Source organism: Hipposideros armiger, unplaced genomic scaffold (genome assembly GCF_001890085.2).
Source record: "Hipposideros armiger isolate ML-2016 unplaced genomic scaffold, ASM189008v1 scaffold_730, whole genome shotgun sequence".
NCBI classification, from domain to species: Eukaryota; Metazoa; Chordata; class Mammalia; order Chiroptera; family Hipposideridae; genus Hipposideros; species Hipposideros armiger.
This window is the reverse complement of record NW_017732080.1, coordinates 9202-32062: the sequence shown is the minus strand read 5'-3', so window position 1 is coordinate 32062 and position 22861 is coordinate 9202. Positions and strand designations below refer to the sequence as shown.

The window sequence follows — 22861 nt, the reverse complement described above, 5'->3', positions numbered from 1 at the left end:
CTTAAAAACTGTATTTTCTCAATATTTTTTCTTTTCTTCTCAAATGAAATGTGTTTTAACTTTATAACTCAGCTATATGAAAGTCTTAGGTACTATAAATACCTACTAAACCCAACTGTATGTGAATAAAACCCCAAAAGATTTCATTATTGATGGAAATGGAAACCAAAACTACTTCCTAATCATTATAAACTGTTGTTTATATTCATGGGGGAAATCTCTTAGATGATACTAGCTTCAATTTCAGTAGTGTGTTCTCTGTGATATCAAATTTCATGTTTATGTGGTAGTGATTTCATTCTTTCTCTATGTTTTACATACTGCATACTGGAGTCGTTACAATCATTATTTTTATTCTGCATTTACCCCTAAGACCTTAGCTTGCCTTTAAATGTATTTTTATGTGCATTAAAAATAAGTCTTTGATAACATTGTCCATTTTGTGCTTTCATAATTTCCATAAATATGCCCTTTCCATTCCATTTGAAGGAAAATACTGATCAAAACTAGGATAAGCAAGGTATTGTGGAGATAATCGCTTTGAAATTTTCTCCCCCTGGTGGTCCAAAGCTCTGTTGCCCTGTGATGTCATTGAAATATTTTTTCTGATATCAGGAGTTATCATGTAAAATAGATGACAAACAGGTAATTGTTTTCAAAAACATGCATTGAGGCCCCCTTATCACTTAATGAACAGATTTTGCACGTATTTATTTTATTATTCCAACTTACTTGTATGCGTTATGTATAAGTATACTCATACCTATGCACTAAAATACTCAATTGCTAGGATGTTTATCATGGGGAGCAAATGGAAAATTGTTCTTTTATTCCAAAAACCTTAAATCATTTCACATAAATTATCTCTTAAGTTTTCTATGTATTGTAGATACAGTATATTTGAACTTTTCTATAAGTATTTTCAAGATGTGAATACTGAGACATAAATCAAAATAACATATAAGAACTTACTGAATCAAAGAAGGCTTTTACAATCATACAATATTAGCATTATAAGCAGCCTTTTCAATATAGAGTTCAACCTCTGAACTTCATATAAAATTAAAACCATTGCATGAGGGTTTAGATTTCCTAAGTCCCAGATCAGTCCCAAAACTGATGTTCCAAATCACTTCTCTTAATTTTCCTTTTAAAATAATTTTACTTGCTACTTCTTTATTTTAAGTCTGTAATAACTGAAAATAATATAATCAATTGGATCATAAATAATAATAGTTGACAGGGGCATATGTCATTTATTTAGTCAGTAAACATTTCTTGAATGTTACTCATTGATACAGAGAGTATGGCAAGGATAAATGTGGAGGGTAGAAAAGAAAATTTTAGTTTTTGATATGTTGAGATTTAGGTGTCTATAGTTTATCCCAGTAAGTACAGTTGAGTAGGTAATGTGAATCAGCAGCTCAAGCAAGAGATCTGAGATGGAGAAGGGGGCAGGGTAGTTGGTGTAGAGAAGATGGGTTTAATTATAATGCATTAGGAGAAAAATATGACAGCCTGGAAAGAATCTAAGTTTGAGAAAGTTTTTTAATCTCTCTTTTCTCTTCTTCCCTTTCCCCTTCTTACTCCTCTTTACTTTTTTTCTGCTTTCACCTTTATTTCCTCTTTTTTTCTTTCTTTCTGCTCTTTGTTTAGTTGAGATCATTTACTTGTTTGTTAGTTCTGGGGAAAGGTTTATGGTGAGGTGAGTTTGATTATATTAGAGAAATTTTGGATAATTATTTTAAGTAACTTAAGAGGTAATAAGGGATGGAATTCAGACCACCATGGAGATTATTTTTATCCTGGAAAGGAAATGGGGCACCTGTTCCTCTGAATTGAATGGAAGGAGGTAGGGAACATTGTCAATATAAATAAATGTGCTAGTGATGGCATAGGATGTTGATTATGTTCCCATTTAATGTACTTTTTTCTCTTAATAAAGTAAGAGGTTAGGTCATCCTCTGAGAGTAAGGAGGAAAGTGAAGGAATAGGAGACTGGAGCAGTGTAATGAATGATAGAGAAAGACAACTCAAAACGTGTAAAAAATTACTCTGTAGCGTCTGGAATCCAACTGGGGATAGAAATTTGGAATTTAGAATTACATCAATAGTACAGTATGTTATTTTCATAAGAGTTGTCCCAAGATCATATGTAGGAACAAAGAAATCAAACATTTGGATTGATCTAAAGCTGATATTTTTCAATATAAAGAAGGTCAACTGAGTAAGAAATTTGTAATGACTGGCAAGTATATTGTGAATCATGGACAAGTAAGAAAATAAAACAAAATAGTTATTGTAACGGGCTGGCTGAGTGGCTCAGTTGGTTAAGAGCTCGCTCAAGAGTTTGAGCTCTGAGCAACAGTGGTTCGAGTCCAGCCCGAGCTGAGCAGCTGCTGAGCTGCCAACAGGTAGCAGGATGGCTCAGCTAAAAAAAACAAAAACAAAAACAAAATAGTTATTGTAAATTAGGATAAAAAGGAGGAGTCAAGGAACCCAAGGCCTCAATGAAGTCAAAACAGCAGTTGAGATGAACTAACAAAGAATACTAATAGACAATAAAAATTAAAACAGAGTTATGAGTTATGAGTTATGACAACATCTAGAGTGAGGACCTGGATGTAGGTGGTTTAAAAGAAGTAGAATTAAGGTTGAAATATACATTAACCCATTCTTCATTGACAATTACTTTGCCCCTTAAAAATAATCAAGGAATAGCAGAAAAAAGAACATATGGATTGGTGACATCAGCAAGATAGCCAAGTGGGATGCTATGGACCCTCATCTCCCCTATAAACACACAGATTCAGCAACAATCCCCAAATAAATTCCCTCTATGAGAAATCCAGAAACTAACTGAAAGGCTTCTGCAACACAAATGCAAAACCAGCTTCAACAAAGCTAGTAGAGAGGTTTGGGTCACCCCCTTGCTGGAATCCCTACCCCCAGGACAATACCTTATGATAAAAAAATTAAAAAAACAAAACAAACAAACAAAAAACCCTAGCTGTCAGATTCCCTCAGGAGAGGAAAGGGTTGGTTTGTCTATCCAGACTTTCAACTTTTCTGAGGAGGCCCCCCAGAGGACTTGCTTCTATTCTGCCAGTATTGGTGTTCTAATGGGTCTTGCACAGTCTCTACACCTAGGGGGAAATGGAGACAGTGGCTTGGGCTGGTAGACACCATAGAGTCTATCCCCTGCTCATCACAGAGCAAACAGACAAAACCCACAGCTACCTGCTTCTACATGGAGAAGGAAAGAGTTGGAAGAGACCACCAGAATCTCTAGCCAAGCTGATTGGTAAAGGTCTTCTTATGTTTGAGGCCAGTCCATGAAGACTGGGGGAGGTGCCTGCTTTGTCTAATGTACAGGAAGCAACACAGAGAATCAAGGAAAATCAAGAATTGGGCAAAGGTGTTCCAAAAAAAAAAAAAAGGATGGGGAATAAGATGAGTCTCTACAAACTGACCCAAAAGAAATGGAGTAATATGATTTACCTAAAAGAGAATTTAAAAAAAAACTGTCATAAAGATGCTCACCAAGGTCAAGAAAACAATGCATAAACAAAGAGAAATTCAGCAAAGAGAGAGAAAAAATTTAAAACTATAAAATAGAAATCATGGAGCTAAAGAACACAACAAAAAAATTCACTAGAGGATTTCAATATCAGACTAGATCAGGCAGAAGACATGATCAGTAAACTCAAAGATAGGTCATTGGAAGTAAGTCAGAGGAACAAAAAGAAAACAGAATGAAAAAGAGTGAAGAAAGTTTAAAGGACTTATGGGACATCATCAAGGAACCAATGTACATATTAAGGGATTCCCAGAAGAAGAAAGAGATAAAGAACCAAAAAACTTACTCAAAGAAATAATGGCTAAAAACTTCCCAAGACGGAAAAAGAAAATGGACATTCAGATCCAGACATTCAAGAGGCACAAATTAAACAAATCTAAAGAAATTCACATCAAGACACATTATAATTAAATTGTCAAAAGTCAAAGACAAAGAGAAAATTTTGAAAGAATGAGAAAAGTGACTTGTCACATCCAAGGGGCCCCCCACCCATAAGACAATAAGCAGATTTGCAGGAGAAACGTTACAGGGCAGAAGGGAGTGGAATGATATATTCACAGTACTGACAGAAAAGAGATACAAACCAACAATACTATGCCCAGCAAAACTATTCTTCAAAAATTAAGGAGAGATACTTCCTCAGAGCAGAGAAAAGCTGAGAGAGTTTATCACTACTAGAACTGCCTTACAAGAAATGCTAAAGGGAATTCTTCAAGTTGAAATAAAATAATGCTAAACAGAAACATGGTAGCATAAGAACGTATGAAACTCAGTGATAAGGTTAAATAGATAAACAAATGTAGGGTACTGTATTACTGTAATGGTAAAGGATAAATCACTTTTAATTCTACTATAAAAGTTAAAGGATAAAAGTTTTTAAAATAACTATAACTAAAAAAACATTGAAAGACATATAGTATGAATAGATGTAAATTGTGATAACAATAACATAAAGTACACAGTGGGGAGAAGTTAAAGTGTAATGTTTGTATGTGTGATTGAATTTAAATTATTATCAGCTTAAAATTTATTGTTACAACTATAAGATATTTTATGTGAACCCCAAGGTAACTACAAAAAATTTAAAACACTTATAGAAGATATACAAAAGAATAAGATAAATTAATTATCCTATATCAATAAAAAAATAAACCAACAAAAACAAAGGATGACAGCAAGAGTGGAAAAGACAAACAAAAGAACTCTAAGACTAACGGAAAACAATAAAATGCCAAGAGTAAAATTCTTTCCTATCAATAATTACTTTTAAGTGTAAGTGGATTAAACACCTCAATCAAAAGATATAGAGAGAATGAATTAATTAAAAAACAAAAACAAAAACAAAAACCACTCAACTCTATGTGGTCTAAAAGAAACTATTCACAATAGGCAAAATGTGGAAATTTAAAGTCCATTGACAGTGGATAACAAAAATGTGATCTATACAATGATGGACTATTTATTCAGCCTTTAAAAAGAACAGAATTCTGAAATATGTAACAGCCTGGATGAACCATAAGGACATTCTACAAAGTGAAATAAGCCAGTCACAGAAAGACATATAAGTAAAGTCACTTTACTTATATTAGGTATCTAAAATAGTAAAATTCATTGAATCAAAGAGTGGAATGGTGGTTGCCTGGGGCTGAGGGGAGAGGAAATTGGAGAATTAAACAGTGAGCATGAAGTTTCAGGTCAACAAGATGAATAAGTTTAGAGATCTGCTGTACAACATTGTACCTACAGTCAACAACAATGTACTGTACACTTAAATGTTTGTTAGAAAGGGAAATCTCCTATTAAGTGTTCTTACTACAATGAAAATTTTTTTTAAAGAGAATTTGTTTTAGATTTATAGTCTGGGTTTGAGATTGTATTCTAGTACTGATTAAATATCTAAACTTAAAAACTGTAATTATCTTCTTTCTGCTTCAGTTCTCTCATCTGTATAATAGGAATTATAATAAATAACATGCAAGGTTCTTACTAAAATAAAATTAGTCTACATAGATAAAGGAATAGGTTAGTACTGTTGCATATTAAATAAATCTTCTCATATATGTTTTATAACAAAGCCCTTTTTACAGTTCCTACCTCTTTAGGGTCCTGCATTTTCTATTTTTTCCTCTTCACACCATGAAAATATAATCAAGAATATTCCATCTTCAAAAAAAGAAAAGAAAAAATCCTGTCCTTTGATTTTTTTTATATCCCTATCTAATGCTGTCCTAGTTTTCTTGATTTCTCCACAACTTAATTCTTAAAGGAATTAATTTTATACAGTAATTAATCATTTCTCATTTTCCCTTAAATTCCCTGAATTTTGCTCTCTCCACTTCACTGCAACTTCTCTCCATGTAAAATCCTTCCAAATGCAAACTTTGATGGACTTGTCTTATACCTCACCTAATTTAGGAAGCATTTGTCACTGTTGTCTTTCTCAAAGTGCTCTTTCATAATATAATCTCCTTTCAGTTTTTGCAACAAAATGACTCTCTCCTGTTTTTTTCTGAGCCTTCAGATGACTGTTTTTCATTCTCGGTTGCTTCTCCTGCTTCCTTCTCTGTAAAGTTGATGTTCCCAGATTTCATCCTTGTTTCTGTGTTCTTTGTCTGGCTCAGCCACTTCTTTGAATTCATGCACTGTACTTTCAGATCTATTACTTCATCTTTAAAAAACTCTAAAGTTCAGAAATTCATCCATTATGTATTTATTCAGTTAATATGCATTTTGTATCTACTATGTGTCAGGGATGGGCTGAGAGGCAGTATTTGGAAATAGGGCAGTATACAACACAAAGATTCTTACTTTCATTTTCTTGGGCGTTTCACGGGGATTTCAGCTTCAACATGACCAAAAATGAACCCTCTGCTCCGACCTCTTGCAATCTGTTCCTTCTCTTATATTTTATATCCTAGTAAATAATTCCAACTACTTAGTAATTCAAACCAGGAATCTGAGAGTAATCCTACTCTTCTCACCAATATCTCTTTCTTCACCATTAAGTCCACTTTTGAGTATCTTCTCAAATCCAGCCCCTCATTTTCATCCAAGTACGCTTCAGGATCACCTTGGCTCTGCATGTCTAAAATGGGATAATTCTTTACCTACTCCATGGGGTTGATAAGATTAAATGAGATAATAGATTTATTAGGCTTAAAACAATACCCAGCACATGATAATTATTAAGTAAATGTTCATTATCTTTATTAAATACTAATAATTATTAGTTATTAGAATTGGATTTGAAATGAAACCTGTTTCCCATCCATACCAGAAGAACAAAAGTATTGACAAACAATCTAAATTGCTTCACCATACCATGTGCTCTACAAATTAACTTTTTAATATAAAGAGTAATATATATATACATATATATACACATATATATGTATTTATAATATATGTGTATATATGTTTGTATATATACATATGTATATATGTATACATACAATCTGTTGGGACTTTGAAAAGGCTTTTCATTAAAGGTCTGAGCAACAAGATAGGTGTGATATAAACCATGACACTTCTAAGCATTGCTATGACTCAAGCATTTTACTGGTATTACCGATATGTACACATTTCATAAATAATTATTTAGAGAGACTTATATGTAAGGTTTAGAATCACACCTATGTCCACTATTCCAATTTAGTAATCTCCTATCTGAACAGCCAGTAAGATGAAGGTCAAATTATCTGTTATGGATTGAATTGCATTAGAGAACCCAGCCTGAGTACATAGTTAAACTGTCTTCTAATACCTTTAGCAGTGAATTGAATTTATCACCAGCACTATAGGCTGCTGACTCCCATCACCCTATAGAGGGCTGAGTCCACCATGACAGGCTTCACTTATGAAGGCTCGCTAAAGGGAGGACCCAGAAAGCCATGGACGCTCAGCTCCTTTCCTCAATGCACCAGATATTCATCCCTGCTCTCTTTTATTCTTTTTTAATTCATTGATATGTTTCTTTTTTTTCAAGATTTTTATTAAAATATAGCTAACATACAACATTATATTAGTTTCAGGTGTACACCATAGTTATCCAACATTTATATACCTAAAGAAGTGATTATCATAAGTCCAGCAACTATCTAATCCCATACAACATTAGCACAATATTATTGACTACATCCCTATGCTGTGTATTATATCCCCATTGACTATATTCCCTGTGCTGTATATTATATCCCCATGACTTATTTGTTTTATACTTGGACATTTGAACCTCTTATTCCCCTTCACCTTTCCTCCCCCCCTACTTTTTTTAGTTTTTCAATTACAGTTCACATTCAGTATTTGATATTAGTTTCAGGTGTACAGCACAGTGGTTAGACATTTATATAATTTACAAAGTGATCCTCCTGACTAGTCTAGTACCCACCTGGCACTACACATAGTTATTACTCATTCCTTCTCTCTTTAGGAGGACCGACTAAACAAAGATAGTTGGAAAACCACGTTTCCTAACTCGGTGCCTCAGAAAGGGCAGACACTCCTATGTCTTGGACATAGAAAGAGTAGTGGAGGAAGAAAGAGAACTAGTTCTCACTACATGCCTGGGATATAAATATATGATTTATGTAATCAGTCCTTTCTGAGTATTGAAAATTTTGAGGGTAAACATTGCATTTTCAGGTTATAGCACAAAAGTTCTTGATGCCCCAGAAAACAATATAATTCAGAGTTAATTTAATCAATGAACTCTCTTTCAAAATGAAGAAGAGGAGTAATAGAGGGCAAAACAAACCAGAAAAGGGACATTATTAGACATATTAGGAATGTGTTAATATTTGAACATATTCAAATAACATTAGAAATGTGTTCACAGGAATGAGATATGTAAAATAAGTATATTGAGGATTCTTCCAAATCATATGACAGTGTTAAATTCATTTTTGATAAGTAGGTACAAAACAAGACCTGGAAAAAAATAGGGCATTTCCATAGATAACAAAAAATAAAATAAAAGGATAAACTGCAGGCAATGTTGAACGATAGAAAGAGTACATGTGTGCTTTGAAATACACAGATCTGGGCTGAAATATTAATTTCATGACGTATTACTTGCAGAGCCTTAACTACGCTTTTGACTTCCCCTAGTCTACTCACCTTGTCTATGAAATGAGAGCTGCTTTACATGGGTTGTGACAGAATACATCACATCATGCCTGGCCAATGTAACCTATCAGATGCAAATTGCTCCCTCACTCCCTGAGAAATAATATTGAAAAACAGAGCCTGAAAGAAATGAATTAATTTATTCTTGAATGAGAAGAGGTGACTTAACCTGCCTTTCCTTCCGGTAAACAGTCTCTGAAAACCCTAAATACTCTTAATACCCTGAAGAGTCTGCGCTGGAAGAAATAGCTTTAAATTGCATCAATTTTCTTCTTAACTTCCTGGGAATATAATCCTGGAATAGGCCCTAAGTCCTAGAGTGTCCAAACCGGGAAATCATGCAAAATATCCATAAATATGTATCTGATTTGAGAAATACGTAAATGATTTGAGAATAACCCAGTGTGATCTCTTCTGCAAGAATTTTAAGCACACGTGTTCTACACGGCTGTGCAGACTATGGTCTGATCCATTTATCTTGAAACTGAGCTGCCCCAAATATTTTCTGAAGTATATTTGTCAGCTTAATGTATTATATATATTAATTCCTAATAAATATTTACTTTTATAGCTTTTACAACTGGGAAAGTCATATTGCTGTTTGGAATTCAACTCCCAATTACCAAGTGATCGCTGATAATCCAGAAGGCTTACTTTTCAAATACAAAAGAGACAGAAAAATTCTCAACGTGGACCCAAAGGTAAGTCTGCTTTTCCATTGATCTCCAAGTGTTATTGTATGTATATGCCATTCTTCAAAAATCTTGTAAATATTGGGTAGCTTTAAGTTTTAAAATCTAGAAATGAAAAATTATGTTGAAACCTCAAGCATGTACTATTCTTAAAAAACTCCAAAACTTAATAAATTGTCAGAAATCAATAAGGAAGAGTTTGGGGGGGATTTAAAAAACACTTACAAATGGGAACACTTCTCTATCTATTCCTAGCAGCAGAATTAGATCAGGGAGCCAGTTTGTCATGCATTTGTTTGTTCTAATTCTGAGGATCTCCAATCCCTGTTTCCTATAAACAGGGAGATGAGTCATTTTAAGGGAAGGGAGACTCTCACCTCACCCAGAATTCTGAAATCCCTTTTTGTATGTAACTAACACTGAAAACAGCATGGCCTTTAGTGTTTTTCTAAGTATGAACTTAGAAAATACATTATATTTAAATATTTTAAAGATATGACCTGTGATATTTTGAGTTTGTCCAAAGACAAATATTTACATCTTACATATTTCAAAGACTGCATTTATATCATGATTTTTAATCATGACTTGTCCTGTTTGGGGGTGAAGGTTAAAACTTTACTTAAAGGCACATGTGCTTGAGTGGCGTATGCTTTTTTTTTTAACTTTTGAAAATATTTTACTCACATGACAGCATCAGTCTAAAATCCAAAGTCAAGAAAAATATTTTTTCATAGTGAAAGGAATAGGAGACGTATGATATGCCTGGGATAGGTGCAAGGACAGGCCAAAGGCAAAGGGGAGTCTGGTTATAAACACTTTTCCAAAACTTTTTAGAAACTAAAAATCAGAAATAAAATTATTTTTGTTTCATATCCACTTAGTATGGTTCCTTGCTCATAAAAAGTGCTCAATAACTATGTGCTCAAAGAATGAATGAATGAAATTCTGTAGCAAGAAATGGATGACTGTCTTTAATCAGATACAGCTCCAAGTATCAGAAACTCCAAGACAATGACTTGAAAAAGCTTCTTTCTTTCCCATGTGTGAGTGTAGACAGTGTCAGGCCAAAGCTGGAATGGCAGCTCCATCATCATCTGGGTCAGGGTGGGCTTCATCCTCATAAGCCAAAATAGGTCTCCAGCCAAAACCACCACATTCCACACAGAAGTTACAAAGGGAATTCCGAGGATGCAAAGGACATGCGCCCACTGCCTTTTAAAGACGTTTCCCAAAAGCTACCACACAAATAGTCCCATATGTTCCACGGCAAGAGCTTAGTCAGACGGTCATATCCAGCTACATGGAAGACTAGGAAATGTTGTTTTTATTCAGATGGTCATACAATCACCTGAAAACAGGAATTCAGGAAAAGGGAAAAGAGAGGTTGAGGCAGCAATTTCTGACACAATACTATCTCCTTCAGAAAACCACTACTCTTTTTTTGGTCTCGGGTTTCTCATTAGTAAAATGAAGGACTAGACCTGAAAATCTTTAGGGCCATATTTATTATAAATTTGTGAATACCGGGGAAGCTTATCAGCACTCCTTTTCTGTAGTGGTATCTCTTATCATAAATGGGTGTCAAATGTTGTCAGTTGGGGCAAAGTATAGAAAACTTAATAAATAGCATTTACAGTGTATTTTCCTTGTAGAAAGCTGTACTGTGTTTTATATATATATATATATATATATATATATATATATATGTGTGTGTGTGTGTGTGTGTGTGAAAAGATATAAAATTATTAATAGCTTCATTAAGATGTGTGAAACAAATTTTTGAATCAGTTTTGAATGACATCACACTTAAACTATTTGAGGGCTCTATTTTAACTATTGGCATATACGTACTTCAAGATTGTATGTCATGAATTATAGTTTTTATGGTTTTTCTGGAATCATTATTAAATGCAAATTGAACATGCTTCAAATAACTTGAACTAAAACACTTTTCAAAGATTTAGTCAACAATACATGAAATGTGACATTTTCCTCATTTTTTTTCTGGAAGATCTTGATTATCGTTGAAAAGATTCATGATGCATCTGACAGAAAAGTACACTGTATTTCCAAATCCTAGAGAGAGAACAAGGATTTAGTTAGTGATAAGAGTAAAGAATTATTGGATGGGATACCTGATAATATTTGGATACTTACCTTTCTTTAAATTTTATTTAAATTTTATCTTTTGAAGATAAAAATTAATAGCTGCCTTACTGGCAAGGACTATTGGTCTCAGTATCAATAAGTGAAATTCTAGGCCTCTCTTATTAACTGGCAGCAAGGCCTTGAGAAATTCATTTAACCTTCCTGAGCTTTCATGTCCACAACTGGAAGACCCGAGTGTTGTTGTTTTCTGATCTCTAGGGTCCCTCTACAGCCCCAGGCCCAATTCACAGAGATTCTGACTCAACTGGGTCCACAAGTACTTATTTTCATAAGCAGCCAGTGTGAGTGTGCTACAGATTGTCCATGAAATACAATTTGAGAAAACCTTCTTCATAAAAAATAATAATAATCTCAAGAGATCTGGCACTCTGTTCTGAAACATAAGTGTTCATATAACACATATATTTTAATTTTTATGGTGAGATATAAAATGAACCTGTATATCCCCTATATAATTTCTTAATGTATTTGCCTTCTTCAAAGAGCCCTGATCCTTTTATATTTTATTCATCCACTTAGCATCTGTTACAGACCTACAGGAGAATCAAGAAATAAGCTAAAATGTCAAGTTTTTAAAACTACTAATGCACAATGATAAGAATTACATTTCATACTCAATATTTTTCTTAATAATTTTGCTTGAAATTCTTCCTAAGATAAACACCTTCTTATAACTAACTCCACAGTTAAGGTACTCTAAAACATTGTAAGAACAGTGCAACTCAACTCTCCTATTCCTTCCCTTCAAGTATTCTGTTTGAAATATTTTATGCTTCAAATTAAAGAGGTCGAGATAAATGAAAGGCGGAAACAGTGATAAACAGGATGTGTTTCTTTTGTACAGCACAGATGTGGACTCATTAATTCTGAAGTATGGTTCCCATGAAACATAGTTGTTTGTGAATGGTTACAGTGGAAAAAGAAAATTGTGCAGGTCTTAGAACAAATAATATGTGTTCATTGGTTAAGAAATTCCAAATGCAATAAGAGTTTGGTTGCATTGAAAACAGGACCACTGGCTTTAACTTCCCTGCAGCTGTATAACATCTGGAACAAATAAGGCGAGTTTCTATTTTTGAGTGAAGAATGCTTGTTTGAGTGATTCACACCCACCAAAATGTTTCCAGTGTATTATCTTTAGAAGGATTGAGTGGAAGCACTTTGCACTCACTCCCTACATTATCTGGACAAATGAAAAAAATAGGCATTTTTCTTTTGCTTTTATGAAACATTAACCATGGGAGCATTTGCTTTGAGTCTTAGCATGCATAAAGTGGTCTAAAACCTTCATGATTTACAAACGAGAGAGATTGTATAAAATCATTAACTTAGAAAAAAATCTCCCTTAATTATACTAGCAGTTCTCTCCTTTTCTACTCACTAAAGGTGAAGCCCATCACCTGGAAAGATAACTGGTTAACAGATGCTCAGTAAATATTCATGAATAAATAATTAAATGAAAGATTCCCTCCAAATACATGAAAATAGTGCTATACTAATTGGAAATTGAGGAGTGGATTATGTCACCGATACCTGCTATAGCAATGATAAACAGAAAGTTGGGTTTAAATGATAACCCAACTCTATATTGATCCAAGTAAGTAAAAAAAAATTGCAGGAATTCATCAGTGGAAACAGCTAGAGCAGCCATACTTTTAAGTTTTGTCGAGGTCATGCAGGAATTTTTATTTTGATATGTGCTTTCAAGTCTTCTTGTTTGTGCGGGACCAAGTATGTAATTAAACCATCTCAAATTAAGACTGTTGAATTAGAATGTATTTTTGATTTATGAATAAATTGACTCAAACAGGTTAAATGACTTGCTCAAGATCACATAGTTCATTATTAGTAGAATCTAGTAATGGAGCTTAAACTTAAATATTATGAGACACCATAGAGCATGCAAAGATGAGCAAGTCTTCCACCCTAGCCCTTTCAGTGCTTAATAATATTATTTTTAGGGAAACAGGCTTGTAAAAACCATAACTACAGTATAAGGCAGAAAATGATAGGTTGCAAAAGAGAGAAATGCTTTTGGAATTCAGTGGAAGAAGAACCAGTGGAGAGGGGATGGTGAGGGGACAACGTTGGGAATAACATTTGTTAGGTGATACTAGAGGAAGTAATCTTTTAAAATGGACTTGAAGAATGATTAGCAATTGAACTCATACAGATGAAGAGACAGGCGATACCAGGAATGAAACCTGCTGGCAAAGATAAGGTTGAAGAGTGTACAAGTAAAACAGACAAAGGAGAGCCTAAGTAGTTCAATTTATCTGCAGCATTGGCTTGGAGAAGGAGCGAAGTGGGAATTAAGTGTGGAAGGGTTATGAAAAACCGTGAATGTAGGACTGATGAGGATTTTGGACTGAACTTGATAGGAAATGGAGAAATATGCCAAGACTCTTGTGCAGCAAAATAACAGGATGAAAGTTATGTTTTAAGGACACGAGAGGGTGTAGATTAGGACAGACTAGGGAGGATGACCTGGAGAGGATAAGAGCCTAACTATAATTCAAGTAGAAAACTACAAGGACTAGAACTACAGGCCCCGCCGTAGTTAGCAAGTTTCTGGGTTGATGTTTTTAATATTTCAACTACCTGATGATTCAGGTCAAGACCAAGCTTATAGAATGCATATATATCTAGAAAAAGGGGTTTAGAGATCTCAGTTCACCCCAACCCTCAGAAAAGTGAGGGGATGGAGAGAATGGGAGACCAGCACTGAGGACTATAGAGAAAAAAGGTGAGCTGGGTGGATGTCAGTGCCTCTGTCGCCTCTCCATTCTTCCTTCCATCCTCCTCTTCCTCATTTGATGTTTGCTGAGCACCTACTGGACACTGTGAGGAATAAAAATCGAATCAGAAAGGTGGGTTTCTCGCCCTAAAGAGCTTACAGGTTAATTGGTGCATGGGTGGAAATCTAACATGCACAGAAATGATCATCTAGAAAGTGACCTAAGAGGACAGAAAAAGCTCTATAAGAATTCAGAGTAGACAGAATTTATGTTTGATAAGGCATTAAAAAAATGAGGTAATGGAAGAGTTAGCATCTGAACTGAATTTGAAGAGTAGACATGGTGAGGACATGGGCCTGGATGGAAGGGGTATTCTAGTGGGAAGGAGCATCACACACAAAGGAAGCTCAGAGCACGGGGATGCGTGGCAAGGGAGAGCACCTTCTTTTGGCTAGAAAGTGGTCCTCGGCACAGGCCTAACATCAGAAACACCCAGGAAGTTCTAGAATATATAAAGTCTGGCCTCATCTCCAAAGATTGAGGCTGTATCGGTCTGGGTGAAAGGCCTGGGCATCTGTAGTTTTCAAAAGCTCCCCAGGTGATTCTAATGTGTAACAAGGGTTGAGACCGAGGTGCTGTAAGGAGAGTCATGGCAGAGAAGTTTGGAGAGAAAATTGAATTGCAATTATGGAATCCAAACTGAATGGGTTTTTGCCATTCTGCGTAGTCCAAGGAGAGTCTGTACCACTTGTGTCATGACTTAGACTCAAAATGTCTAAGTATGAAAATGCGTAAGCCATTTTGAAAGGAGGAATGTTATTTTTCTGCTGCTTAAATTTCATTGGCACACAAAAGAAAACCCATTGTATGAAAAATATGAAATTCAATAACCCAGTCTCCTTTTAGCTACTTTGTGTCTAATGGAGTACATCTTGAATATAGTTGCTTGATAAATGGCTGATGACAAAACAAGTAAACTGGAAAAAAAATGTTAAAGGATCTTAGAAATGCTGTGGTTTCTATTAGATATAGGAAATGGGTGAAACAAAAGACCTGTAGAACAAGTCTTTCAAATCCATTCTGGGTTACACAAACTTGAAAGTCATATGGGCGATGTAGATTGTACACTGATTTAGCAGGATGTATTTATTTTCTTTTTACACATCAACCCTTCTCACTGTACAACAGGAGCCCCCTGATCCAGACTCATCTTTTTAAAAATCACAGTTGTTGAAAAATAAAAATGTGTTACTTTGGAAAATGCAGAATGTTATCCCAAGAGTTTATTGTCAACATCCAACCCACCGTGGCTTGATTAGGAATAGTCTCTGTCAATTCAGTAAAGTATTTCCCTTCTCTTTCCTCATGGTAGCCAATCTGGAGAACTGTAGGCTCCACCCCTAGAGATTCAGCCTGAATCCGGCTGTGGTAAGGCCTAGGAATCTGTATTTTTAATATCTTCCCAAGTGAGCCTAAAGATTAGCTGGATTTGATATCCACTGCTTTACATAGTCATATTTTATTAGCTGTTGCTTCACCTTACTGAATATCCATAAAGTGATCACACTTCGTTCCTCTGAAACAAGTTTTAATTCAACAGTCTTAATTTTAAGTATTACACATTCCTGAGGCTGCACAAACAGACTAGAAAGTGCAGACCACATACCAAAGACTCCTGGATAACCTCTACAGTAATGTAACTGACCCCGTTAGATGCTTCCGCTGATAAATTGCTGTTATTTTTTCTCACTTATTTGGATCATTATAGAATGGGGCTGGTGGTACCCATTCTTGCTGTCACTGCCTCATCAAGAATCACTTTGTCAGGTAGGTTTGTCCAGAGGCGCAAATGAAACAATATATGTAACAGAGACTTGTGAAACATAAACCGAAACGTGGGGCAGAAATTTTTTCTGGTCATTTTACCATCGCATCTCCAATGCTAGCATATGGTAGGTGCTCAGTAAACATCTGTGGAATGAATAAATTGAATATTAAATATTTGCTAAAGAAATGACTAGTAGGGCCAAAAATAATCCTGGAAACTTTTGAGGTTAGCTTTAAAATATTTTAGGATCTTAGGCACTAGAAACATATGTAGAACTAACACTATTTTTAGCTAAAAATTACCAGAGTAGGTGAATTAACCCCAGAGGTTCATTGTAGAACTTTGGGGTGCTGACCCTGGATGTCCACAGCAATGGCAATGTGTTAGGTTCATAGGTGAAGGAAAAAAGCAATTATTTTTATTATTTTTAAAATAAATGTGTAGTCATGTATTATACAGATGCAAAAAAAAAAATGCCAAACTCTACTTTTCTATGAGCAAAAGATTATCTAGGTGAGCAAGGTTTAAAATCAAAAATAACATCTACCAATAAAAACATATGTTTTTATTTTTTGGGGTTATTTTGTTTGTTTGTTTGTTTGTTTGTTTAATTTAGAGGAAGTACCTTCTCAAAGCTCCTCTCTCCTCTGCTCTGTCCCGAGCAACCGAGCAACCGCTGGTGGACTGAGCACTTGCTAGTGTTAATAGGAAAGGTGTTAATTGCCTCTTTAATGCTTCCTCCCAGTTCATTGACTGGTCTTAATTTCCCTTGCCACACAGACATTAAAATCAGATGGAGCCTGTCACAGCCTTGAAATTGCTCTTCTCAAAATGGAGGCCCATAACATTCCTACATCCTTTCTGCAGATGGTTCGAATTTAATCTCTTAAAGCTCCACCCTTCCAGGGAAGGTCCTCAATATTACAATCTGTCTTTTTACAGGGCCCAGGTATATTTCCTATTTGATATTAAAAAACAACAACAAAAAAACAACAACCTCGCATTGAAAAAAGTAACTTAGGCAAGAAACAAGGCTATGGCTTCTTTAGCCTCCAACAGTGTTCCCTCAAACACCACACAAACTTGAAGTAATGGGGCAAGGGACACTTACCGAATCACCAACACCACTTTCCACTTATTTGGCTCCTGGATTTTCCTCGGAGGCCTCTTGTAAACGTTGCTTTTTAACTGTGGCACAGTCGCAGTTATTAAGTAAAGCTGAGGCCTTGCCAACTTTCTGGTTTTGCTGCCCAAATTACTGAATGTTGGTTGATTATAGCCCTAAAACACCCACATACTAAGAAGCTTTTAAACATTTTCTCCCCTGGGCAATCACCTGGTACACCTGAACTAAAAGCCCACCACATATAAATTAAGTATTTACTCAACTAACTGCTGCTAAAATCAATGGCCTTAAGGAATACATTAAAAATTACATAACAGACCTTGGCTTTTATGAATTAAAACTCCTAAAACTTAAATGTTATGCCCTCCTCTTGACCTGGAAAACTGATTTTAATTTTATATGCAGTAGCGTGGAACAACGCCTAGAGATAAGCACATTGCTGTTAAGTGTCCAATGTATGAACTCATATACGAAGTAATAGCACAGGAAAGGTAAGCTGGAGGAAAGAAAAAAATTAAACATATAATTTTGAATTATTGTATGTATATCAATATTTAGTAATAAAGAGTGCAAATGATCACTTTCACCATCCAAGTTGAATAACTGCAGTAAAAAAGAAAAGTACATTATCCCAATAATACATTCATGACAAAGAAAAATTACTGTTGTAAGCTTCTAATTAGAAGGGCAGCCGAATCAAACATTATGCCAAAGTTGTAAAAGGAACCAATAGGGCCGAGGGACATGAGGATGGAGGAGCTTGAAAAGGGGAGCTTAGCCCCAATTCAAGCTCACTTTTTGCACAATTTTTTTTGTCACAAATCAGGACAAGGAGCATACGAAACAATGGAAGGTTAGTTTTCTACCTGGATGCAATGAATGAATAAAAACAATGGAATATACAGATGTTGTATTATAAAGCTGTACACCTGAAACTTATATAATATTATTAACAAGTGTTAATAACATTAAAAATGTAATTAGAATTTTAAAACTTGAAGATTTTTATTTCAAAGAACAAAATAATTGTTTCCTCCATGATTTCAAAGACCCAAATAACCAATGACAAAGAAGCAGGCACTAAAAAACTCATGAGTCAGGCATGGAGTCACTGCAAGTGCAAGACCACAGCTGAGGGGTGATTTCTAATTCAAAGGGCGTGATTTCTCCTGGGTCAAAACAGTTGAACAAGAAGTCAACTCCCATGAATCCTTCACCACCATTCACCACCCCAGCAAACACTTAGAATTTCTCCAACATTGAAACCCCAAAGTAAGGTGAGGGATGTTTAAGTGAAGCATATTGGAACATGGAACCCATAGTATGAACAGTGATCAAAGCCATTGGCAAGAGAGGAAAATTTCATGTTGGTAACACATGAGTGGTTCCTGCTGGCTGAGATATCTTCAGCATCAACATTGGTGGCCTCAGCAACAGAACTTGCCCCCAATAGCTGCAGCAAGAGTGAAAAACACAACAAAACAAAAAAATGGCAGCCCCATCTTAGATCCCAGAAAACCATCTCACAAGAACTTGAGGCCACTCCAAAGGATAGGATCGTAAACTTTGGAAAATGAAACTTACTTTAAAAAATCTGAGAAGTTTGATGGATTTGTTCAAACAAGAAAATGCACACATGGCCATACACAGAGTAGTATAATAATTTTTTAAAGATATTCGAAGATCTGCTTAAGCCTCTTAATGAGTTCCACTTGAGAATTGAAGACCTAAGGACCCCCCAGGATACCTGGAAGCCATTGAAAGGGGCTGGAAGAACAGGACAAGAGGACAAGTAGCAATGGGTCAAGAATTAGCCACCCGGGTCGCAGTCAGGGAAAAGCTATTTAAGATGGACAATAGGTAAAATGAGTTGAAGTTAAAGAGATCTTAGGAACTTTGTGATTGGGGAAATTACTTAACCCCTCTGAGCACATCTCTACCTTGTTTACTCATGTGTAAAATCTGTAAAAATAACCATTTTACAAAAGGTTGTTGTGAAAATTAAATGAGAGAATGTGTTTAGTGTGCCACTGAGGAGGTGCTCAGTGAATGAATATTGCCTCCTGATGGTGTATCAACTTAGAAACAGTGGAAGTTCTAAAAGGATAGAATTTTTAACTACAATAGTTAAAAACTGGAATTATCTATATGTCCACGACTAGGCAATGGTTAAATAAATTGTAATACATCAACACAGTGAATTAGTTAGTATGCAGCAGTTTTAAAAAATCAGTTCAAGCTATATTTGTTGAAATTGATGAACTAGCATGAATAGATGTTCAGGATATACTATTCAGTGAAAAAAAACTAGCTGTATAATGTAAATAATAATCTATCCTATGAAGTAGTCAGAATTTACATAAGAACCCATTGATGGACATTTAGGTTAGTTTCTATTCCTCTCCTGAAGTTTAAAGAAACTCTATATAACCAGGTTTCTGGGTTTTTGGGGTTTTGTTTGTTTGTTTGTTTTTCTTTAAGGTGGATTCCTAAAATGGGAATTGCTAGTCAAAAGATATATACTTTGTAAAGCTTTAGAAAGATATTAGCAAATCACTTTGCAGTTACACCATATCAGTTTTATAATTACATACACCTGAAATAAGACTGCCCATTCACCATGCCCTATTTATTTTGCATACTTTTTGAATGTTGTTCATTTTGTAGTCCAAATTTATTTGGTGTCATTTTAATTTGCATGTTTAATTATTGTTAGGAATTACATTTCTTTCATGTGCATGTTAGTATATTGTATTTCTTCTGTAATTATTATGGCCCTCTACACAGTTTTCTATGGAGTCTTATTAGGGTTTTTGTGTTTTTTTTATTAAATTTCAAGTATTCTATACATAAAAGATAGGAAATTGCTGGCCATCATGTTATACCGTGCATAAAAGTTCTTTGGTGTCCTCAGTAAGTCCCAAGATTGTACCGGGGTTCTGAGAAGAAACAAAGGAGTATAATGACCTGAACACTGACTACATACTCTCTCTCTCTCTCTCTCTCTCTCTCTCTCTCTCTCTCNCACACACACACACACACACACACACAGTCACATAGACAGCTTATAGCTTCAGGTCTAAACTCTAGCCATGGGTCAAAAGTAAGCATAAAAAATATTAATGCTCCATATATCAAAAAGTTGTTCTCTTTTCTAGTGGGTACCAGATTCTTAATTTGAGCTCACATAGACAAGTCGACAAATAGAGAAAACACTAACAAATCATATTCTCTGTTGCCTCTCACCCAAGATAGAATAAATCTCTATAATCTATTCATTCATTTACAGAGATCATAAAGGTTAGGCCATAAAACCAAATTCCGAATCATTGCTGTCACCAGTGGGAATAATTTATCGATGGTAAAAGTTCCAAAGAAAAAAAACAAAAAAAAAGCACAAAAATAACAAGATGGAAAACATGTTAAAAAACAAAGGATCTGCAAAATGAACATTCTGTTGTTCCTGGGAATTCATCTCTTGGACAGAAAAGAAAGGCCTGGATTGAAGTTTTTGGTGAGGTACAGCACCCCTCCAGCGACACAGGCTTCTCAGCCAGCAGGTGAATCCGTTGGCCATCACATGTGGACTTCCAAAATGTTTACAAGAGAATTTATTTTTAATTAAAATTTATTGGGGTGACAATTTTTAGTAAAGTTGCATAGGTTTCGAGTGTGCAATTCTGTAATACATCATCTATGTATCACGTTGTGTGTTCACCACCCAGAGTCAGTTCTCCTTCCATCACCATATATTTGACCCCTTTTACTCTCATCTACCATCCCCCCTTCCCAATTTTTCTAGAAAGGATATAGTTGTGTATAACTTTCATACAGATATAAAATGAGTGTGCCAAAGATTTTATTTAATTTATTAATTATAGAGGGAACCAGTAAGATATTACACACAGTGTAAAGGAGAATAACGTATCTGGGAAATAAGAAAAATTGAAATTAGTTTACAAATAAATGTAAAGCAGGTCCCAATACAGGGCAATAATTAATAGCACTCCAGTGGATACAATTAATTTGCATCTCTGTAGCCAAGAATAATTTGCCTTATGGGTCTTCTACAACTTAAAGACTTGTAAAATAGCACAAAAACAATGAAAGGCAGAAAAGGCTTGGATGGGTGAGCCACTCAGGACACCCATTCTTTTGGTTTTACCCATTTCAAAGTCTTTACAATTTTACTAACTCTATTTAACACAAAATATAATCCAATATAGTAATTCTCAGCTAGCACAAGAAGTTAAGTACTATGGGGAAAAGACAAAAGCAAAGCTTCTCTCTAGTCCCATATCTAAATTTCTTATCATCTCTTTGTACAAGAGAAGAAGAGAGAGCAAGTAACTATTCTTTCGTACATCAAATATAGAAAAGGCCCAATGACTAATATTTTCCAATTGTAGATATTGTCTAACTCTTGTAGTATCTCTCTCATCTCTCTTATCAATACCACATCAGTGACATTTCTTCCCACAGGAGCTCCCTAGGAGCCTATAGGTATGATAGACTATCCTGAATAAAGATAAAAGGAACAAACCTTTTTTTTCAATGATTATAATTTGAAGGGGACAGAAAGCATATCAATAGTTTTGAAAGTGATAAGCTTTACATGAAACCCACCCTGAACAGGTTACTTTCACTAATCTGAGTTAGTTCCAAACTTGACACATTTTTACTTAACAAACTTGAAATCAAAATAGGATTCTTTCTGATTTACTACCCTGTGATCACATGTATTTGCAAAGTCCTTCACTGGGAATTCTGCAGAGTTAGTGACCCATGGTGTTCAGCTGAGTCTGGACATTTATGAGTCTGGGACATTGCTTTGATCCTAGATATTTTCAGTAATGTCACAACCCAGGGCCTCAAATCTCCTGATTGGAATTATCACCACTCCTGAGAAAAATAATCTGAGAGGAAACGTGAAAATGTCTCCATGGCCATAGCTTTTTAGGTGTGTTTCTTACCATATTGAAGCAAGAAGAAAATTCATTTAATGCTAATTATTTGCATGGGCTGGACTGATTAACAATATGATTTATGTATTTTAGGCTCGACCAGGTGACAACTCTACTAGAACCCCTATCCAGACAGAACTGTACATACAAGCTGTCATTTTCGACCACATTTCCAAAAGAAAGACCTAACTACCAACATGTTAGATGAGTCCCTAATTGTTTGCCAAATTTAAATGAAACCTGTAACCTGAAGCAAATTAAAATAATAAATGAGTCCCATAGCTGGAAGACACATTAGAATATTAAAAGCTAATAAAGAAAATCAGAAAAGAAACCATAGCCTTGGCTGTTTTTTTTTTTGTTGTTGTTGTTTTATTTTGTTTGTTTTTTTATTGTGCAGATAGCCTCTTAATCTGATTTGAGGTTTTTCTAATTTTTTTCCCCTGACCACGGAGGCTAATTGCAACAGTTCATGGGAGAAAATCTTTTTGCTACTTCAAGGATACAATAATTAGAGACATATTTTGTAGCTCAGATTTTCCAAAACAAAAATGTTTCAGGCCCTACTATTGCCAAATCTGGTGGACCAAAAAGTATGCCATGTGGCATAAAACCTTGAATATTGATAAGGGTCACA

The 22861-nt window shown here is 35.1% G+C and overlaps 1 protein-coding gene across 2 annotated transcripts in view; it reads left to right on the top strand.

The window, feature by feature from the left end:
- Positions 1 to 22553, top strand: part of CFAP299 (cilia and flagella associated protein 299) — a 596360-nt gene extending 573807 nt beyond the window's left edge. Inside the window, exons 5-6 of one of the 2 annotated variants that reach the window (XM_019627430.1) lie at positions 9276 to 9405; positions 22318 to 22553. In XM_019627430.1, coding sequence (XP_019482975.1) covers positions 9276 to 9405; positions 22318 to 22413 — 226 coding nt within the window. In that variant the 3' untranslated portion in view covers positions 22414 to 22553. The remainder of the gene's footprint in view (positions 1 to 9275; positions 9406 to 22317) is intronic. The other variant, XM_019627431.1, reaches the window with a different exon arrangement.
- Positions 22554 to 22861: the final 308 nt, after the last annotated feature.